The 18,577-nt window shown below is 61.4% G+C and overlaps 1 protein-coding gene across 6 annotated transcripts; it reads right to left on the bottom strand.

Annotated features, from left to right (window-relative positions):
• Positions 1 to 81: 81 nt before the first annotated feature.
• RIPOR1 (RHO family interacting cell polarization regulator 1) lies at positions 82 to 18,366 on the bottom strand. 6 transcript variants are annotated; one of them, XM_048958327.1, is made up of 23 exons: positions 18,150 to 18,366; positions 11,504 to 11,630; positions 9,464 to 9,616; positions 9,273 to 9,351; positions 9,023 to 9,046; positions 8,726 to 8,779; positions 8,363 to 8,515; positions 8,217 to 8,280; positions 8,099 to 8,142; positions 7,655 to 7,780; positions 7,254 to 7,402; positions 6,905 to 7,034; positions 5,147 to 5,959; positions 4,186 to 4,325; positions 3,886 to 4,060; positions 3,590 to 3,725; positions 3,354 to 3,515; positions 3,116 to 3,274; positions 2,659 to 2,855; positions 2,494 to 2,577; positions 2,019 to 2,109; positions 1,745 to 1,808; positions 892 to 1,002 (listed from the first exon to the last, which is right to left on the bottom strand). In XM_048958327.1, the coding sequence occupies exons 1-22, from the start codon at positions 18,214 to 18,216 to the stop codon at positions 1,786 to 1,788; spliced, it is 3,150 nt and encodes a 1,049-aa protein (XP_048814284.1). In that variant the 5' UTR covers positions 18,217 to 18,366; the 3' UTR covers positions 892 to 1,002; positions 1,745 to 1,785. The 6 variants fall into 6 exon arrangements, with proteins under 6 accessions (XP_048814280.1, XP_048814281.1, XP_048814282.1 ...); XM_048958323.1 differs by lacking the exon at positions 1,745 to 1,808 and having other exon boundaries at positions 82 to 1,002; positions 18,150 to 18,364; XM_048958324.1 differs by lacking the exon at positions 1,745 to 1,808 and having other exon boundaries at positions 82 to 1,002; positions 9,464 to 9,613; positions 18,150 to 18,363.
• Between the last annotated feature and the right edge of the window lie 211 nt (positions 18,367 to 18,577).

Genomic DNA, 18,577 nt, shown 5'->3' with positions numbered 1-18,577 from the left:
TTTGTCCAGAGAGCCACACACAGGCCATAGCTCCCTGCCCCTTGGCACGGGGGCCAAACACCCACACAGCAACACCACGGCTCAGTAAAGGTTTGCTTTTATTTCTGGTTTAAAATCAAAATTAGTCATTCTCTGTAATTACATTATATATAGATTTATAGAGACATTATAGAAAAGAATTTGTTGCTTTTTTTTCTGAAAAAAAAAAAAATCGTAAATAAAAAATAAAATAAAACAAACAGGAACGAAAGGAAAAGGTGGCAGCGTCCGTCTGTCCGTCCCTCTGTCGCTCCTCCTGCCCTGCCCTCCCCAGCAGAGGGGAAGGGCTCTGAGCTGGGTTCCACCGCTGGGGAGGGACAGGAGCATGCAGAGCTGGAAAGAAGAAACGCCAGCAGAATATATTAATATATCTCATATCTCATTTTATTTAAGTCCTGTGGACTTCCAGGCGGCAAAAAGGGCAGCGGTTCCCTCCCAGCCCAGGCGACTTCTGGAAAGAAACAGCATCGCTTCCAAAGTGCGAGTCCTTCCAGGAAAGGGCACGCGGCCCCGAGCGACGGGAAGGCAAGAGGCAGAGAGGAATCCGGTGCGTCTCCCTGCCGCTCCGATCAGCAGCTGTAGCACGAAGGTTCCCTGTGTGTTTTCAATAGCAGTCGAAGGGTGGGGTGTGCAGCGAGCCCCTCCTCGCCCAGGGGTGCGTGCGTGGCCCCCGCACGGCTGGTGTTCGGGGCAGGGGAAGCGGTGCTCCGTAAGGCAGTGTGCGGCCGCGGCGAGCTGCCGGCGGGGGTGGTGCCCAAGTGCTGCTGTGGGCAGGGCCGTCGGCTGGGCCCAGCCTTTGCGAGCCCAAGCGCAGCCCAGCAGTGCCCTTGTTCTCGAGGGATGGCAGGTGGCTCTGCGTGGCATCTCAGAAAGCCGTGCTGGCCATGCTGGCTGGGGCGAAGATCCGTGGGAGGCTGTCCAGGGTCTCCTCCAGTCGCCGGTGCGCTGACTTGCCATCTTCCCCTGCAAGCACGGGCCACGGTCAGTGAAGCAAAAGGCAGAAGTTCTGTTCCATCCCATCCCTAGCCAGCTTCCCATTTTTGTCTTGTGACAAAAATGATGCTGATGCCTGACAGAGCTGAACCAGCGTGGTACAGCCACAGAGCTCCTGGTAATGTGTTGGCACAGCTACCTGGGGAGGTGTGGGAGTGCCCAGAGGAGTTCAAGAACCACGGAGATGTGGCGCTGGGAGGTACAGGGTGGGACTTGGGGATCTGAGAGTTTTTTCCTAACCTTAATGGTTCTATGATTCTTACATTCTCCTTAGCACACCATTGTACAAATCCCATCTCTAGAAGCCCATGGAGTTCCCAGGCCAGGAGCTAGGGCAAGGGGGCCAGGCTCGGGGCTGTGCCAGGTGCAGCATCCCAACCTGCTGTGCGCTTCTGCATGCACCCACACAGGGACCCCAAGAGCTTCCCAACACCCCAGCATACACACAGGGCTGCACACTCCATGCTGAGAGATCTCTGCCCAGCAGCCCTGCACACAGATCTGCACACAGCAGCTGTCCCCAGCCGGGCTGGTGACGTGGGACACAGGACACGTGGCACCTATGTGCGCAGGCATTGCTGTGGGGCTACGAACAACCAAGACACACAGACTCCAAGAAGTGACATGGCTGACAGGCTCTAAGACAGAGACATTTGTGAGCAAAGCAGCAGGAGTGGGGGCTGAGGGACAAGGACAGCTCACATGTCCCAACCTGTGCAGCAGCTGCCACGATCTGGAGGCCTAGAAACCCACTCAGATGGTTCTCTCAGTGCCATCTAGCAAATAATAAATAACACCCACGCTTAGGGTTGTGCCCGCAGGAATCCTTGCTGCCCACCACCGCTCTCACCCCACAGAGTTTGGGCACCATGAGCCAGAGCACAGGGCAGGCAGGGATCAGCCCAGGTCCTTTTCTCCCTTGGGTGGTGTGACATGGGGTGATGCCCCTCCGGCAGCTGTGAGCAGGGGTGATGCAGGACACTCACCACACAGCATCAGGCTCTGCTTGGCTGCCTCCCGCACAGGCTCCTTGTCTGTTTGGCACAGGTAGACCAGCTGCTCAATGCTCTCCTTGGCCTGTAGGAGAGAAGAGAGGGCTGAGCGTGGTTGGTGTCAGCAACATGGATGTGACCCACATGGGAAAGCAGCAAGGTTCCTGCAATGGTGGGTAGCAGGCAGGGCAGACCCCTATTAGAGCTCAACCTCCAGACCAGCCTCGGGCAGAAGTCACAGAATCATAGAATGGCTTGAGTTGGAAGGGACCTTCAAGATCACCCAGTTAGAACCCTTGGCTGTGCCCCCTTTCCCTTTCTACTGTACCCCAGCACATTTGGGGCACCCCTAGGAGCTGGAGGCCGCGCAGAAACAGTAGCAGGCAGCATCAGTTCTTCTCCATCCACCCCACAGCCAGCTCAGCCTGGAAGCAAATACCACATGGGCTCCTTTGTGCACCCATCTCACCTTGAGGCAGCCCAGCGCCACGCAGCCAGCCACGCGTGTCTGCACCTCCTCATCCTCCAGCTGTCCCAGGAAGCACACGAGGGCCTGGGGCAGAGCGAGGGCTCAGTGCCACCGCTCCAAGCAGCAGCCCAGAGCCCCCGTGCTCCCCTCCTGCCCATGGCATACCCGCTGGCGGAAGCGGGGGTTTTCCGCCAGGCTGCGGAGCTGCGCCGACACGGCGCTCACCACCTTGCTGTTTCCTTCCACGAGCAGCAAGCTGAGCGCCTTCAGCCCTTCCTTCTTCAGGCGGCCCTCAGGCACACGCTTCAGTGCCCGCAGCACCACATCCTGGTCGTCTGAGTTGAGGTTCTGTGCCAGCAGCACTGTGGGGACAGCCCGGTGAGCCGAGCATCCGTGGGGAGCTCGGCCTCCACCCACAGCAGGCGGAGGGACCCCACATAGGATGCTGGGGGCACCCGAGTTGGGGACCTGCAGAAAGTGAGGTCCAAAGGGTGCCCAGGATGGGAGCGTAGGAGGGGGCTGAGCACCAGCAGTGGTCAGGGTGAGTGAGCCCTTGGGTGATACCCCATAGGGCTGTACACCCTACTGTCTCCAGCTCAGAGCCTGGCAGAGGGGCACCCACCTTCCTCTGCCAGCTCCATCACGTAGGTGTCGAGCACCAGGGCGCCGAGGGACTCAAAGTGGCTCCAATACTGGAAGATGGTGACCTGCTCACCCTGGGTGCCACCAGGTCGTCGTGGCAGCCGCCGGTTCAGCACATCTTCCACCAGCTTCACACATACTGTGGGAAAATAATGAGGTCAGGGTGTGCAGTACCTCATAGGGTTGGAGATTCTCTTCCTGCACACCCACAGGCTCACCCGCATCAGCCAGTCCTGGGTGCCGCTCGCTGATGGGTGCTGCGTACTGCGCACTGAGCACCTGCAGGAACCGCTCCACGGGGCAGGTGTAGATGTTGGGCAGCTCCACGCAGTGGTCCCAAAGGGGCAGCACCCCTTCTTTCCGCGTTGAGAACTGCACCACTGCAGGGACAGGCGGTGTCAAGCCACACATCCAGCTGGCAGATCCCTCCTGCGCAGCCCCTTGCTGCCCTTACCTCCGGCAGCAGAGCCCGCTGCTTCCAACCGCTCCTCCATCAGTTGGCACACGATCTCCAGCACCTGTGCCTCCCGCAGCAGCCTGTCCAGGGCAAACATCTCCCGGCACCTCAGAGGCCCAAAGGTGCCCAGGTTCTGTAAGGCACAGGTATGCCAGTGACCTTAAGGACAGCATGGCGCCCAGACCCCAGCACAGCAAGGCATCTCAGAGGGGCTTACTGGAGCCAGAAACTGTGAGGAGCCATGGCCAACCCCACCATGTGTCCCACCATCACGTCCCAGTCCCCAGTCTCACCAGCAGCAGGCGGTTGCAGTTGTGGAGGTGGAGCACCAGGGCCTTATCCAGGAACTCATTGCTGGTGCTCATGGGGTCTGCGCTGCCCTCGGAGCCACTGCATGTTCCAGTATCATCTGCTCCCACCTCACCAGCACTGGGAGCCCTGCTTCCACGCCGCGCTCTGCTGGCCCTCCTGCAAACCAGCGAGAGACTGAACCAGATCAGCACAGGCCACCTGAATCCAGCCCGTCCTTCCCCACTAGAGCTCAGCACCCCAACCCCTGCTGTGCCTCTTCCATGAGACACTGCTCCGCACACCTCTCATCCTGCAGAGCCTCTTCCTCTGAGCCCTCCGAGTCCTCCATGTCAGAGGTGTTGAGGAAGCTGAAGCTCTCCAGAGCGTGCTCCACTGTGAGGCTGATGCTGGAGGCACGGCTGAGAAACACACCCTGCTTGTGCTGCAAAGGAAAGAATGGTCAGATCTCAGCAAGCCACTCTAAGGGGCCTCAGTACCCTCATCCCTGAGTCAAGGTCAAGGATGGCCCCACCACTACAGTCATTGTCATGAGGGATGTCCCCAGCACTGTCGTAACAATGGACAGATCAATATGATTGAAAAAGGTGCTTCACCAGAGGTATAGTAACAAAGGATCAGCACGACAGAAAGATGCTATAGAGGAAGGGAAGAAGATTGCTTACCCACACCAGAAGATCCCAGGTTCACAAGGGAAAGCTTCACCAAGAAGAGATCTCCAACCAGAGATCCTTCCCCAGAGGCAGCCAGCCCTTAAATGAGGTCTAAGAGAGGTGCAGCCAGGCTCCACCCCTTCCTGTCACACAGCTGAACTGCCTTCACCTGTGCTCCCAGGACTGACCGGGTCCCTTCCTCAGGTGCTCCATCAGTGGTTCAGGAACTCAACAGTTCCCATACAACTGTTGTCACTGAATGGTGCCAACATGGATGGGCCCACCACCCTTGTACTCTGGGCAGTACCATCCAGATGACCCCACCACCCTCATCCCTGGTCACTGCCACCCGGCATGGTCCCACCAACCTTGTCCCTTCAGCAGTGCCATCAGGGATGGCCCCAGCACCCTCATCACTGCCATAAGGGATGACCCCACCACTGTTGTCACTGGTCACTGCCATCAGGGATGCCCCAACCACCCTCACAGCTGAGCGGTGCCATCAGGGATGGCCCCACCACCCTCGTGCCCTGGGCAGTGCCATGGCTCTTGTCACTGTTCCCTGCTGCGGACTCCCTCTGGGCCTCCTCACCAGCAGGATCTCCTCCAGATGTTTGAGTTCCCGTTCCAGGGGCTGCAGCTCTGGAAACTGTCCCCGATAGTCATCCAGGGCCGAGGCCAGGAGGCTGATGGCCTCTTCCAGCCCTGAGTCCACAGCCTTCACCCGTGGGACCGCCGGGGGGCTGGTGGCCAGGTGTGGGGCTGGGACGGGCCCCTCCTCTGCGGGGGCCTGTGCCAACACCACGGCTGGCGTGGGGGCTTCACTTCCACAAACGTCCTGCGCTGGTGCTGGGCTTGCTACTGGCTCAGCCTCCACCTCATGGGTTTCAGCCCACGCCACCATGGCACGTGGCTTGGCCTCAGGGCCACTGTCCTTCCCTGCCCAGGTCTCTGGCACCGAATTCGAGGCACCAGGGAGGGAGTCATCGTCCAGCTTGCCCACATCGTGTTCCTCCAGGCTGGGAGCGGGCTCCCATGGGCCCTCCATAGCCTTGGCCTCCATGCTCGCATCCACGCTGGCTTCACTGATGTGGCTGAGAGTCCGGGTGTAGGGCACATGCCCGTTGGCCACAGCGTCCTTCTTGCAGCCATCCTGCTCCTCTGGGGGCTCAGGCAGGTCTGTCCCAATGGGGATGCCACCGCCAGCCCCAGTCTCCTCCTGCTGCTGTGAGAAGGAGATCTCGATGGCAGGGGCCGAGGCCTGCACCTCGGGCTGCACGATGGGCTTGTGGGCGGCATGACGAGTGCTGCTGGACAACTGGGGGCTGGAGGAGTCATCTGACGACTCAGAGGAGATGGACCAAGCTGTGCCGTTCTCCAGCTCCTCCTGACGCCGCAGCATGTTCTAGGGAAGGGACAGCGACATGTCAGGAGGCACTGAGGCTGCTGTGATCTTTGGGGCAGGAATGGGCTCTGCTTGGTGCGCTGCTGCCCTTTCCAGCTGGAGGGACCCTGCCATGGTGCTAATGGGTCTACCAGCATGGGGAGATGGGGTCCTCAGCGGCAAGAGAGCAACAGCCCCACCACCAGCCTGCAGAGGGCAGCACCAGTGTCACATCAACGTCACACTGATGTCACACAAACACCACACCAACACCACATTGACATTGCACCCCTGTCACCAACGCTGGGCACCACACCACCGCACCGACGTCGTGCCAGTGCCGCACTGGTGTGACGTCAGTGTCACCCCAGCCCCACGCCGTTGTCATCCCGATGTCACATCAGTGCCACCCCATCATGCTACCAATGCCACACCAGCACCACGCCGATTTCAAGCTAGAGTCACGCCAGCACCCCGCCACATTAGCACCGTGTTGGCCGTCACACCAATGCCATAGCGTGGCACGGCCACCAGTGCAAGGATAAGGCCAGCTCTTCTACTCGCTGGTGAGCAGGGGTCGAGCAGCTACACTACAGCAGGATGGCCACGCTGCTGGGCTACGCTACGGGCCGGCTCCAGCCATCGCACTTACGCGGCCTGGCTGCGGCCATCTCCCAAGCTCGACCGAGGAGACGTCGCCGCAAGAGCAGCTCCGAGACAGCTTCTCGAAGAGTGTCTCCCGAAAGATGTCCAACAAGGACCAGCCGTGCTTGTCGGCTGCCCGCAATGGGCTCTTGGGCAGAGAGAAGAGGAGCTGTGAGGGCAGGGGGGCCGGCGCCGCGAGCCGTGGCCGGATGGATGGAGCTGTGCCACCCACTGGGACTTCCCCTGGCACACTCAACTCAATAAAGCGAACCCCACCGTGGGTGCTTCCACCCAACCGTGTTTGCCCAGCTCCATGCTTACATAGAAAGCCTGCTCCCGCAGGGACGGCGTATCAGGTGGGCTCTGGTTATAGGTGGAGAAGCGCTTGTTCACCGTGGAGGCCTTGTTGACGGTGCTGGCTGCCGAGGGCTGGTCATCCTTGTCGAAGGGGCTGCAGGGGAGAGAGGGGAGGTGAGGGAAGCATCCTAAGCCGGAAGGTCCCAACGCTGCAGCGAGCAGGGGGCAGTCAGACAGCACTTCAAGGTGCTCTTCAGCCTCTGGCTTTCCAGAACAGAAGGCCGATTTTGGGATGGGTGAAAGCTCAGGACAGGCCGGTTGTTGGTTCCCATTCCTGCTACGCTCAACTGGCAAATCCTGCTGAGATACTCACTTCCAGGTCACCTCCAGGCTGAGTTTGAGGGTACCCAAGTCGTTGATATCCACCGCCACTACCTGGGGGAGAGCTGCAAAGAGGTCCTTGGTCTCACAGGACACGTTGCCCACCACCACGTGGTTGGCCAGGCTCTTTAACTCCGTCACCTGGGGAAGGAGGAGGAGAGGATGAGACAAGGCCATCATCAGTCAGGCTGCTGCCAGGATGCCATCCCCGTGGAATAGTATCCTCTTGTCCCAGCAAAGGGTGGGTTTGAATGAGGTCCAGTCCCCTCACTGTCTCGTGTGTGCACAGCACAGCCACTGCAGGTGTTGCCCTAACGCAGCTCCTGCCAGGAAAGAGCCCACTGGCCCACAGCATCTCTGTCCCACTTGTGCTCTGACTGCAGGGCTCCTCACCTTGATGGAGAGGAACTCGGTGATGAGAGGCAAGAAAACCATCTCCTCGCTGTCCCACACCTGCTTGCTGTTCACCTCGATGCGTCCCCGCAGCTTCCACCGCTGCCGGCCGTACTTCATGAAGATCTGGGAGAAGAGCAGAGGCGTGGAATCAGGCTGCACAGGGCTCTGAGCACTGATGGAGCTGTGGGTGTCCCTGTTCATCGCAGGGAATGGGACCAGATGGCCTTTAAGGTCCCTTCCAACTCCAACATTCTATGATTCTATCACTCACAGGGCTGGGAGTTTTCTCTGCAACCCTGGGCCACCCACCACAGGTCCCCAGCATACATTCCTGCTTGACACCAGCACCCAAGGACAAGGCCCACCCGTGTCCCTCATGCTCAGCATGGACCGCAGAAGGGAGGAAGACAGATCCCCTTCCATACCCAAGGCTCCACCAACCTCATACTGATCACCAGCGCAGAGCCGGGCGAAACCTGCCAGCCCTGCAAGAGAAGGCAGAGGGATGATAGGACACAGCAGGCTAGTGCTGCTCCAGGGCTGGGAGAGGATGCAGTACCTTTCATCCGAACATGGAACTCTCCCAGCTGGCTCTCCAGCTCACTCTCCAGCAGGCACATGTTCTGGGGGCAAGGGACAGAGCACCCATCACTCACCACCCATAGGGTCAACACCTCTCAGCCCCCCTAGCGCCGGCTGCCTCACCTCCGTGTACTCCTTGTAGCCCTTGCTGGCCTCAGCCAGGCTCTCACGTGCCTCTCGGCTGCCCGGTGAGCCCGTGCTGTAGGCTTTGACCATGTTGTGGGCCCCGTCGCGGAGCCGCCGCTGGATGCAGTAGGCTTCATACAGCTCGTCGATCTGCAAGGACAGGCCAGGGGTGCAGTGAGGGGCATGGGGACAAGTGGCAACAGGGATAGTGGCTTCTTGAGGCGGTCTCCCAGTGCTCAGGGCACTGCGGGTTTGGCTTGGCATCACCACAGACTGGGAGCCAGGTGGGGAAGAGCACCGTGGCCCCAGTGCTGAATAGAGGCCAGAAACCCACAGAAGTACCCGATCCCCAGCTCCTACCTTGCTAGCATGAAACTCCAGGCGACGCAGGAAGCGCTCGATTGACTTCACTTGCTGGAAAAGCAGAGATGGTGTGAGAGGCTCCCTGAGAGGGGCTGCGGGCCAGGATATGGCCCTGCCTCACACTCCTGCTGTGCGACAGGATGTGTCCCAGGAAGCAGGCTACAAGCCACCACCAGTATCTGCTTTGTCCTCTGCTACCCTGAGTGCAGAGTCCCAGCCCTGGCTGCACAGGGGAAGGTGGGTGTGGAGGGGACGTGGGGAGGCAAGGGAATGGGGCACACTGCTCCTGCTTACCTTATCCAGATCGTAGAGAAAGCCCTGGAGGAGAGAGGAGAGGGATAAGATGCAGCACAAAGCCAGCTCTGCTCACCCAGGGAGCACCCACCACCCATAGCATGGCAGGAGGACAGGACCCCATGCAGCCCTACACCATGGACTGTCCCCCGATGTCTCCGTAGGACCGTGAGCTGCCCCAACCATGACCAGCACCCCGAGCATCTGCACAAAGCACCTTTCCCTACAGACTCTTCCCAGCACCACTCACCAGGCGCGAATTCCTCTTGGACTCACGGATCTGGGTGCTGAGCTTCTCCAGTTCCAACTGGTGGACCTCCAGGTAGGCCCTGCGGACAGCAGCACCGCAGGCTCAGACGGGGACCTCAGCCCACACCACCCAGCCCCACGGACACCTTTGGGGGCACCCGATCCCAACCTCCTAGCAGCCCCAGCACTTACGTCAGACCTTTCTTGAGCGCTTCGTACACCTCATCTAGGCGATTGGGCTGAGGCACCTTGGGTGGTGGGGATTTGTGGGACATTGAGAACATCCTACTGACCCTGGAGCCAGTCTTGCGGGAGACGGTGGGTGTGAAGGGTGAGAGGTTCCTGCTGAGAGAAGCCAGAGAAGCCGACACGGCCATGGTGACCCACGGCACTGGGGTCCTCCTGGGTGCCCATCTCACAACAAGGAGCTCCAGAAAGGAAGCCAAGTCCCAAGAGCTCCGTCCCGACCTGCCTGCCTCTCCCACAGCTCCCCGGCACCCAGTCAAACCGGCCAGCAGGGCCGGGCGGGATGAGGCCATGTGCGATTGCAGGGCTGGGAAATGCTGCCTGCCCCACGTGCCTGTGTCTCTGGGTGCATGTAGCTGCCCCAAAGTGGACATGGAAGAAAGGTTGTCCAGAGGAGTTGTGAGTGTGCCGTCCCTGGAGATGCCCACGGCCATGGATGGGGCACCCATCCCACAGCAAGGGGTTGGAACTGAATGGTCTTTGAGGTCCCCTCCAACCTCAGGCATTCTATGATTTATGATTCTATGACAAGGCAAACCCACTAAGCTCACAGTGGAGAAGAGCAGGGAATCAATCCCATCTCAGAGAACCCCGAGATGCTGGCTGTGGGCATGCCTCCATGGGATCCTCAGCTCCTTTTAGGAGGAGCAAAGGCAAACGTGCACCTGCCAGAGCCAAGCTGCTCTCCTAGAGTGACCATCTCCAGCCCCAAACATTCTCTAGAGAGTAACCACGCTCTGCTCCACCCTCAGTGCTTTGGGTGGCCATCGTGCATCCTTGAGAGAGACCTCTCAGGTGTCAGCACAGGAGCAGCATGGGGACATGTGCCTGTCACCCCCCCCATCAGCACAGCTGAGCACAGATATCACAGAGATACCTCCACGACCCAGAAGCACCACCCATCCTAACACTCCCCCTCCTGCCTTGTGCAGTGTGAGCACAGCCCGGCCCCACCAGCAATGCCCCAGGCAGAACAGCCCTTCCCTTCTGCCCTCTAACGTAGCCACGTCACTAGTCCTGGCCTGGACCTCCCATCCTACGTGACTCCTCGGAGAGCAGCCAGAAGACTTCCCTGAAGCATCAGTACGGGAAAGTGAATATCTTGGCCTCAACCCAAGCCAACATGATGGGCGAGTGCTTGTTTTGCACATCCATCCCTTCCCCCTCCTCATCTGCCAAGGCTCTGGGCATCACAAGGAAGAGCCAAGTGTGGCTGGGGAGCTGCTCCCAGGCATGGGGAAGCTCCATGTGGGCATGTGCCCGTGCCACGGGGCTGCCTGCTTGGAGGTGCTGCTGGAGCACGGCTCGCTTGTGCCACCACTTCCCAACGACTCCTTGCTAGGACTGGGAGGTAAGGAGAACCAAAAAGGGCTCCAAAGCATTAAAATGGCACAGTCCAAACCTACAGCACGTCTGTGTCTCAAGAACCACCCAAGGAGCTGGGAAGGGAGCAGAGGAAGGCGCAGGGTGGTTCTCCTTGATGTAAGTTTGGCACAGAAGAAGGGAGGATGTGATGGGTGCCACCAAGTCGCCAGCAGCGGAGAGGATGAGCAAGGACCGGCTGCTTGCTGATCCTCACAGCAGAGCTCATGGGCAGCCAAAAAAACCTTCCAGCACCAGGTTTAGGACGGCCCAGAGGAAGCCCTGACTCACACCAGCACTGAGGGAGAAACTTGCAGCCATGGGACGTTGAGGAGCTGACACACAAAGCTTCTTCAAGACCACATTTGTTCCTCTACCACAGTCATTAAACGTGCTGGGGTGGTCACAGGGCAGCCCTGAGGAACTTTCTAAGGACCACCCTGCTGTGCCTGCCCTGGGACAGGGACAACCGAGCGCTGGGGTGACACAGGATGGGCTCAGCAGCCCCAGTGCCACATCTCTGGGTACCACCAATGTTCCCATGGAGACAAGGGACAGCACCTTGGGTAACAGCACCGTGCCCAGCCCCCAGCGTGCCGCACAGCACCAGCCCCCATCTCCTACCTGAAGGGCCGCTCTGCTGTCGAGTTCACCCCGGCGAACGACTGGCTCCTATTGATCTTGGCGACGAGGACTCGGCGCTGCGGCCGCGCAGACAGCGACATCGTTGAGTGTGACCTGGAGGGCCTCCCTAAGGGGACACAAGGCAGCGGGGTCACCGCCAGCAAGGCATGGGGCAGCCACTGAGCAGCCCCCGGGTACATCACCGCATGGCCTATGGGAAGAGGCTGAAGCCCCATGCCCACCACGGTTCCTCCAGGACGTGGCCATGGCAAAGCCCCCGGAGCCCTGCTTGTCACCAAACGTGTCCTGCAGTCCCCCTGCCACCCTCAGCAAGCACAGGAATGTGTGGGGCAGGACCCTGCTGCCCAGCCCTGTGAGCAGGACGGAAACCTGCCGACAACAAAGCACTTTGGAAAGTCCCCGGCCTTTGCCAGGAGCTCTGTTGTCAGGAAGGGAAAGGCAGAGCTATTCCTGGTCCTCCAAGAAGTCCCCGTGGCCACTGCAGGAGCCCTGAAAATGCTGCCTGTCCTCATGGCAACGGCACCCACATGTCCCGTGCAAGGTAGAACCAATCCCTGAGTGCCAAAGCCCTGACCCAGCTGCCAGCTGGAGAGCATCGTCACCTCTCCAGCCACCGCTGGATGCAGAAGCAGAGGGTCTGTGGCTCCTCCTGGTGCAACCAGCCCCGGGGTGGGGTGCCCAGGGTGTGACAGAGCTCTGAGCCCATCCCAACCGTCCCCACGCAGCACGCACCTGCCCAGACAACACAAAGCCATGCCCCAGCCTCCTCGGCACCGTGCTATGCCCCGTGTCCTCAGCGCCCAGGGACACCGCACCAAGGCCACCAGGAGCCACCAGCTGCCACTGCTGATTGCTCTGTGCAAATGGGGCCAGGGTGCAGCAGGTCCCACACTCTGTGCTCGGTCCGAGCCAAGCAGCTCTGTGGGTCTCGGTGTCGCCTTGGTCCCTTCAGTCACCAGGACAACGCTGCCCCAATTAAGCTCATTAGGAGGAGCTGTAATCCCTGCAGGGCCTGGGCAGATTACCCTCTGCAGGGCGGTTTAATCTGCTCCCCACTGAGCGAGCAGGGCCTGCGGCACAGGTGGGCTGTTCTATGGAGAAAGCACCCAGCAGCCCCACAGCAGTGCTAGGCACACGTGGAGCCCATCCTTTCCATTCCCAAGGGCATGGCGGGTGTTCCAGGAGGGGCCTTCAGCAGGTGAAAGATGCTGAGGTTGTCACCAGGGAGCAGTGGCAGGATGGAGTGATGCTCAGTGTATCCCCAAACCCCTCAGGGTGTCCCTCACACTGGGACATGCATCTGACCTCGAGCATCAGCACCACAAGGAGCACTGCCAGCAGTGATGACATGGCATGGCCAGCTCCGTACCCTCACGCTCCATCCTGGGGACTGTGGCTTCCTCCCAACCCAAAGCACCGTGACACTGCAGTTATCAGCTCCAGCCTCGTGCTGCCATGTCCCCAGCCCCAGGGCCAGGAGCTCACTGAGGAGGGGAGCGCCCCATGAACCCCATCCTGCTCACGGTTTGCAGGACTGCTTGAGATGCTCGAGCCTGGCACACGTGGGCACTGAGTGGCAGCAGGGTCTGTTCCTGGCACGCTCTGCTGGCGGAAGAGAAACCCCAGCATGGTGCATTCCTGACATTACCGAGATAAGGAGTACCTGGTACGCCACAGCACCGAGCCTGGGGCACGTTTGGAAGGGATAGTGGCCACAGCTCCTCACCCGTGGGGTTCTGGAGCCCCTCGCCATGGGGCAGCCAGCACTGGGTGGGTCACCCACATGTCTGTGTCCCTGCCACCCGCCGAGCCCACGGCACATCCCTCCTGCTTCCTGTGGGTGGCAGTCCCACAGCTCCCCACGCAGCCTCGTGTCCCTGCCCAAAGGTCCAGTCCCACAGCCCCACAGAGCCACAGCCCCTGCCCCTAATTAGAGTGCTAACGAAGCCGCCTTCTGACAAAGCCATGCGCCTCACCGCCCTGGGATTGTGGAGCACCCGCAGCTCTCCCAGTCCTACAGCCTGTCCATCTGTCCGTCCATCCCCATCGCTCCGTCCAGCTGCTGCAGGCAGTGCGGTGGGGACGCCACGGCCCTCCCCTGGGCTCTCGGACCCGGCTGCTGCTCGTCTCCCCGTGCCTGGTGCTCCGCAGATGATTCCAATCCCAGGAATGCTGCTAGCAGCTTCCTTCGGCGCATGGAGGGGGCAGTCCGACCGGCTGGGTTGGTCCCGGCTGGTTTCTGTTCCTGACACTCAGACAGCAGCCTCAGGTCGCTCTTTCGGGTTTATCAACACAGCGGGAGGCTGAGACGCCCCAAGAACCCAAACCCAAACCGGCTCCTTGTGCGCCCTTAGCCCGGCTGCTGCATCCAAATGCATCGCACCCAACGTCAACCAAGCAACGCCCTCTAGGTATCCCCTGGCACAAAGGGGTGCACCCAGCTCCCCCCAGCACACGAGGCACCGTTGGGAGAACTTGCCCTTGTGAGGAGGGGAAACCATGAGGGAGAACCTTTGGAGCCTGCAAACGCAGGCGCTTGGCACCATTCCCTCCACCCGAGCCGCTGCGTCCTTGTTTGCACAGCTGCGTCCCCGCTGCACGCCCCGGCCCCCCGCCAGCCCCTTTCCGGCCCAGGACAGCGCTTGGCCGTGTTCAATCCTCCTTCCTGCCCCGGTTCAGAGATGGGGGCATCCGGGGATCAATGGAGGGCCTGGGAGCCGCCTCTCCGCTGACCTCCTCCGCATTACGGCCCCTTCCCCACCACCCCCCACCCACCGCGCGCAGGGGATTGGGGTTCAGAGTGAGATGAATCGGGAACTGTGAAATTGGCAGCTCTCTAGCTGGGGAGAAGCCAAAGCCATTCGTGCTTGGGGTCATGGAGCTGTGGACCCCACGCTGAGTGCTGGGACCCCACGCTGGGCGATGGCACCCATGGGGCCGGTGCCCGCCCTCTTGGCTATGGAACCGGCTCCTTGCACCAAAGTGGGAGGGAGGCAGGAAAAGGAAGGAGCTGCTAATGGGAAGAATTGGAGGAAGTGCTTATTTACCCCTCGGAGCGTCCCCGAGGAAGGGCAGGGCTGGGCTGGACACACAGGGGGACGATGGGGACGGAGCGCCTCGCAGCACGTCCTGGGGCACCCGGTGGATCCCGGAGGGGGAGATGCCAGCCCCGAGGTGGCACCCAGGGAGGAGGCTGCCTTAAAGGGTGTCTCGAGCACGACCTGTTTTCTAGGGCATCTCCTGGGATGTGGCCGTGGAGGTGCCGCACCCAGCGGGATGGGTCCCCTGGAGGAGGACAGGGCCCCAGAGTGGGGGCACCCACTGGGATCCCCGTCCATTTGCATGAGTCCTCTCTGTATCCCCATGTAGGGATGTGGCACCCTCTTCCCCAACGCCTCTGGGTCCTGGTGGGGGTGGCAGAACCACACGAAGGTCCCAAATGCCATCTTCTCCCCTAGGATGCTCGTTCTCAGGCAGCTCAGCCCCTAACCCTGCAGACAGGAAGAGCCCCAGGATTCCCCTGCTCTGTGCAGGGTGGGCAGCTGGCCAACACTAGACCCCCAAATACCCAGTACAACCCCACACCTCTGCCACAGTGCCACAGTAACAGCCAGACCCCCTCCCCAGTGCCCCTGGCTCACCTTCCCTAGGGCAAGGAGGGTGAAACCCCTCACCCCACAGACCCCCCAAAGGATCAACCACCGTGCCCCGCAATCCTCAGGGTTCCCTCATCCCCCACCTCACCACCCGGGGTTCCCCAGATTAAGAACATTTGCCAAGCAGTGGGGGGCACACGTGCCTCCAGCATCGCATCGCCGAGCTCACCAAGGGAATTCTGCTACGGGGTACAGAGCACCCCACAACCCAAACCCCAAACCACGTCCCCCTCGCCCTGCTCTGGCCACGTTTTGGTGTCGGGGAGCCTTCCTACAGTGACTATATGGCTCTGGGATCCCTGCCGGGCTCAGTACCTCTCTGCTTGTCGTTCATGGCAGGGTGCAGCGGGGAGCGGAGGGGCCCAGCAGGCTCTCATGCTGCAGGACTGCCGGGACTGAGGGCTTGGTGCTGGCTGTCCCCTCCCACGCTTCCCCTGCCCATGGGCTGACGGCACTGCCCCACTGCGTGCCTCAAGGGCCGGGGAAGGGAGGACGTCCGTCTGTCTGTCCATCTCTCCGTCCCCTGCGCAGGGAAGGGGCCCCTTTGATAAGCATGGCACAACCGACCAGAGCTCACGTCGCTGCTGCTCTCTTCTGGGCGGCTTTATTTTAATTTAGCTTAGTTTTGAACCCCACTGGCAGAGCATTTGCTAGCCCTGAGTTTCCTAGCCTGTGCTGTGAGGAAGCTGCCTTCAGCTGCAGCTCTGTGTAGGGCGCTGGAAGGCTGCTGGGTGCCATTCCCACGTGGGAACCCAAGGGCACAGCGGTGGCACCTGGAACAGCACCGTGTTCCTCATGCCCCATAGGAATTCGGCATTAAAACCAGCGGGGCGTGAGGGTAGCCCACGTGTTTCCACGTCCTGAGGGGCTGGAAGAGGTACAAGGACAGGGAAAAGCCCTTTGCAGAGCAATAAGGGCAGCGTGAACCCATGTCCCAGTCCCTGCAGAGCCATGGGACCCCGTGGCCCATCTGGAGCACAGATGTGAACTTCGGGTCCTGCCCTTTGTCTGACCATAGCCATGGCTCCCAAGGAGGAGGCTGGAGCAGCACAGCCCCATCCCAGCTGGGAAGGGCTGCCGTCAGTGCCGCAGGAAAAGACACCTCCCTCCCGGCTCCCTTCCTGTTTGCTGCTGCTTTTAGAGGGAGGTCAGGCAAGGTTCAGGAAGAAAAGCATCAGGGCAGAGCCTTGGAGGGGTGTTACAACCCCAAGATGTCACTGGCGCACCCTGCCACCCCGCTGCGCCGCAAGGAGGCGGCACTGGGCAGCATTCCCCCATCACCAACATGGGGACAACATCCTGCTGCTCACTGCACCACGGCAGCAGGGAGCTGGCAGCAGGAGTGCCGTGTCACCCCCCCCACCCCGGTGACACCAGCAGGGAGCAGAGCCAGCTGCCCAGCACGGTGACATCGCCCTTCTCCTTCATCCCAATGCAACTGCTGAGCTCCCAGTGCTGGCACTGCGATGCTGACATCCCGCTGGCTGCCGCCCCAAGCTGGTGCCCGGCACACGCCCAGGCAGCGCGCCTGCAGCCGTGGCCCATGCCAGCTCATTTGTCCTCATTAAAGCTTAACGAGGGCTGCCTGGTGGTGGGCAGCGAGGGCACTGCGCAATGGGAGGCCGCCAAAAGGCTGTGAGGGATGCGGTTACGGCATCCCATCCAGGTGACGTCCCACCTGTGTGGTGTCCCCCATCCCATCTGTGTGATGTCCCATCATCTGCTTCTCTGCTGGGTCTGAGCCTTCCGCAGCCCAAGCAGGGCATCCCAGTGGGGACGGACTGACAGAAGCTGGTGGCAGGACAAACGTCCTGGAGATCCCATACCCCAGAGGCACTGAGCGGTGTCCCTGCGCTGCCGTCCCCAGCACCGCTATGATGTGCCATAGAGGCCACCTCCGAGGCCACCATCTCCACGTCCCCTCCAGTGACAGCGGCACCAGTGACACAAAGGTGAGCTATTGCAGGCCCTCCTCCCCACGCAGCCCCACGCAAGGGGCTGGGGCAGGAGCCCAGGGCACCCAAATAAGCGTGCACAGGGAGGGAGGTGACAGTGCGGGGTGACAAAGTCGTCCCCGTTGGGTTGGGCTGAAGCCCTCTCGTCACTTCCTTGCGCCATCCCCACGCAGGGCAGAAATAGCACAGATATAAGCAGCGGCCCTATAAATAGCCCTAAGCGCAGGGCCTGGGGCCGGGCGGTGGGAGCGGCCCTACAGCCCCGCAAAGCAGAGGCCCCGCAGCCCCACAGCGGTGACGCAGCCCCAAACACCAGCCCCAAACCCAAAGCTGGGGGGTCACAGCCTCCGTCCTACTTGAGGGTCTCTGGGGGGCTCCCAGCCCCCTCTGGACACCCCAAAAGGAGCCCAGAGCCACACGTCACCCCCCGGCCCCACCATCCCCAGCTCCCGGCCCCACGGGGGGACGCAGCAAAGCCCTGCTCCGGTCACCAGGGCCAGGATAAGGGGTGAAGCCGCCCGCTCCTCTCGGAGGTGCCATAAATGGATGCAGATCAGGCCCGGGGCGCAGCAAAGCCCCAGGGCGCAGCAAAGCCCCACGGCGCAGCGGGGAAGGGGTTAACGGCCCTCCGCTTCCCAAAGGATTTCTTGGCAGGGCCGACAGATAGGAGGATGGGGCCGGCAACAAAGCCAGATCTGTCTCATTAATTCCTCCGAGCATTCCTCCCTCCGCAGCGAGGAGGAGGAGGAGGAGGAGGAAGAGGCGGCAGCCCCCAGACATGGCCGTCACCCCCCGTCCCCACGGGGGCAGGACGGGATCTCAGCCCCTGCGCCTCAGCTCCGTTGTCACCGGGGTCACCGCTTCCCCGAGGTGGCAGCGGGGTCCCCCAGCCGCCCTCGCTCCACTCTCCCGTCCGGATGAAGAGACCCGACGTCGCCCCCAACCGCACCCCAAAAGGTGACCCCAGCAGAGCCCCCCGCCGCGGTGACAGCGCCCGAGGACGGCGGCACTCACATGTCCCAGGAGAGGCGTGCGACGGGAGCGGGCCTGGCTGGGCGCATCGCCTTTGTTCCTCTCCCATGGACGGGGAGCAGGCAGGGACGGCTCAGAGGCGCTTGGCAGCGCCCACCCCGGCCACTCTCCATGGAAACGCGAGAGCCATGTGATTTCGGCAGGAAACCACGGCAAGGCCGGCGCCAATGGCGGATCCAGCGAGCACCTCCCCTCCGGCCCTCCCTCGGGAGCCGCCGCCGCCACCGATGGGCACCGCCATCGCCACCGCCGTCGCCACCGCTATCGCCTCTGCCGGCCCCAGGGGAGGGCGAGCGTCCCCGCGGGCCCCCAGCAGGCTGTCCCCGGCAGGACGAAGCGTTGGACGGGGCCCCCGCCATGGCCAGGTCACCACCCGGCCCCGACCCGGTGCTGGGCGAGAGGGGAGGCGA

The sequence above is a fragment of the Lagopus muta genome, chromosome 12 (assembly GCF_023343835.1).
Source record: "Lagopus muta isolate bLagMut1 chromosome 12, bLagMut1 primary, whole genome shotgun sequence".
In the NCBI taxonomy this organism is placed as follows: Eukaryota; Metazoa; Chordata; class Aves; order Galliformes; family Phasianidae; genus Lagopus; species Lagopus muta.
This window is presented reverse-complemented; position numbering and strand designations above follow the sequence as displayed.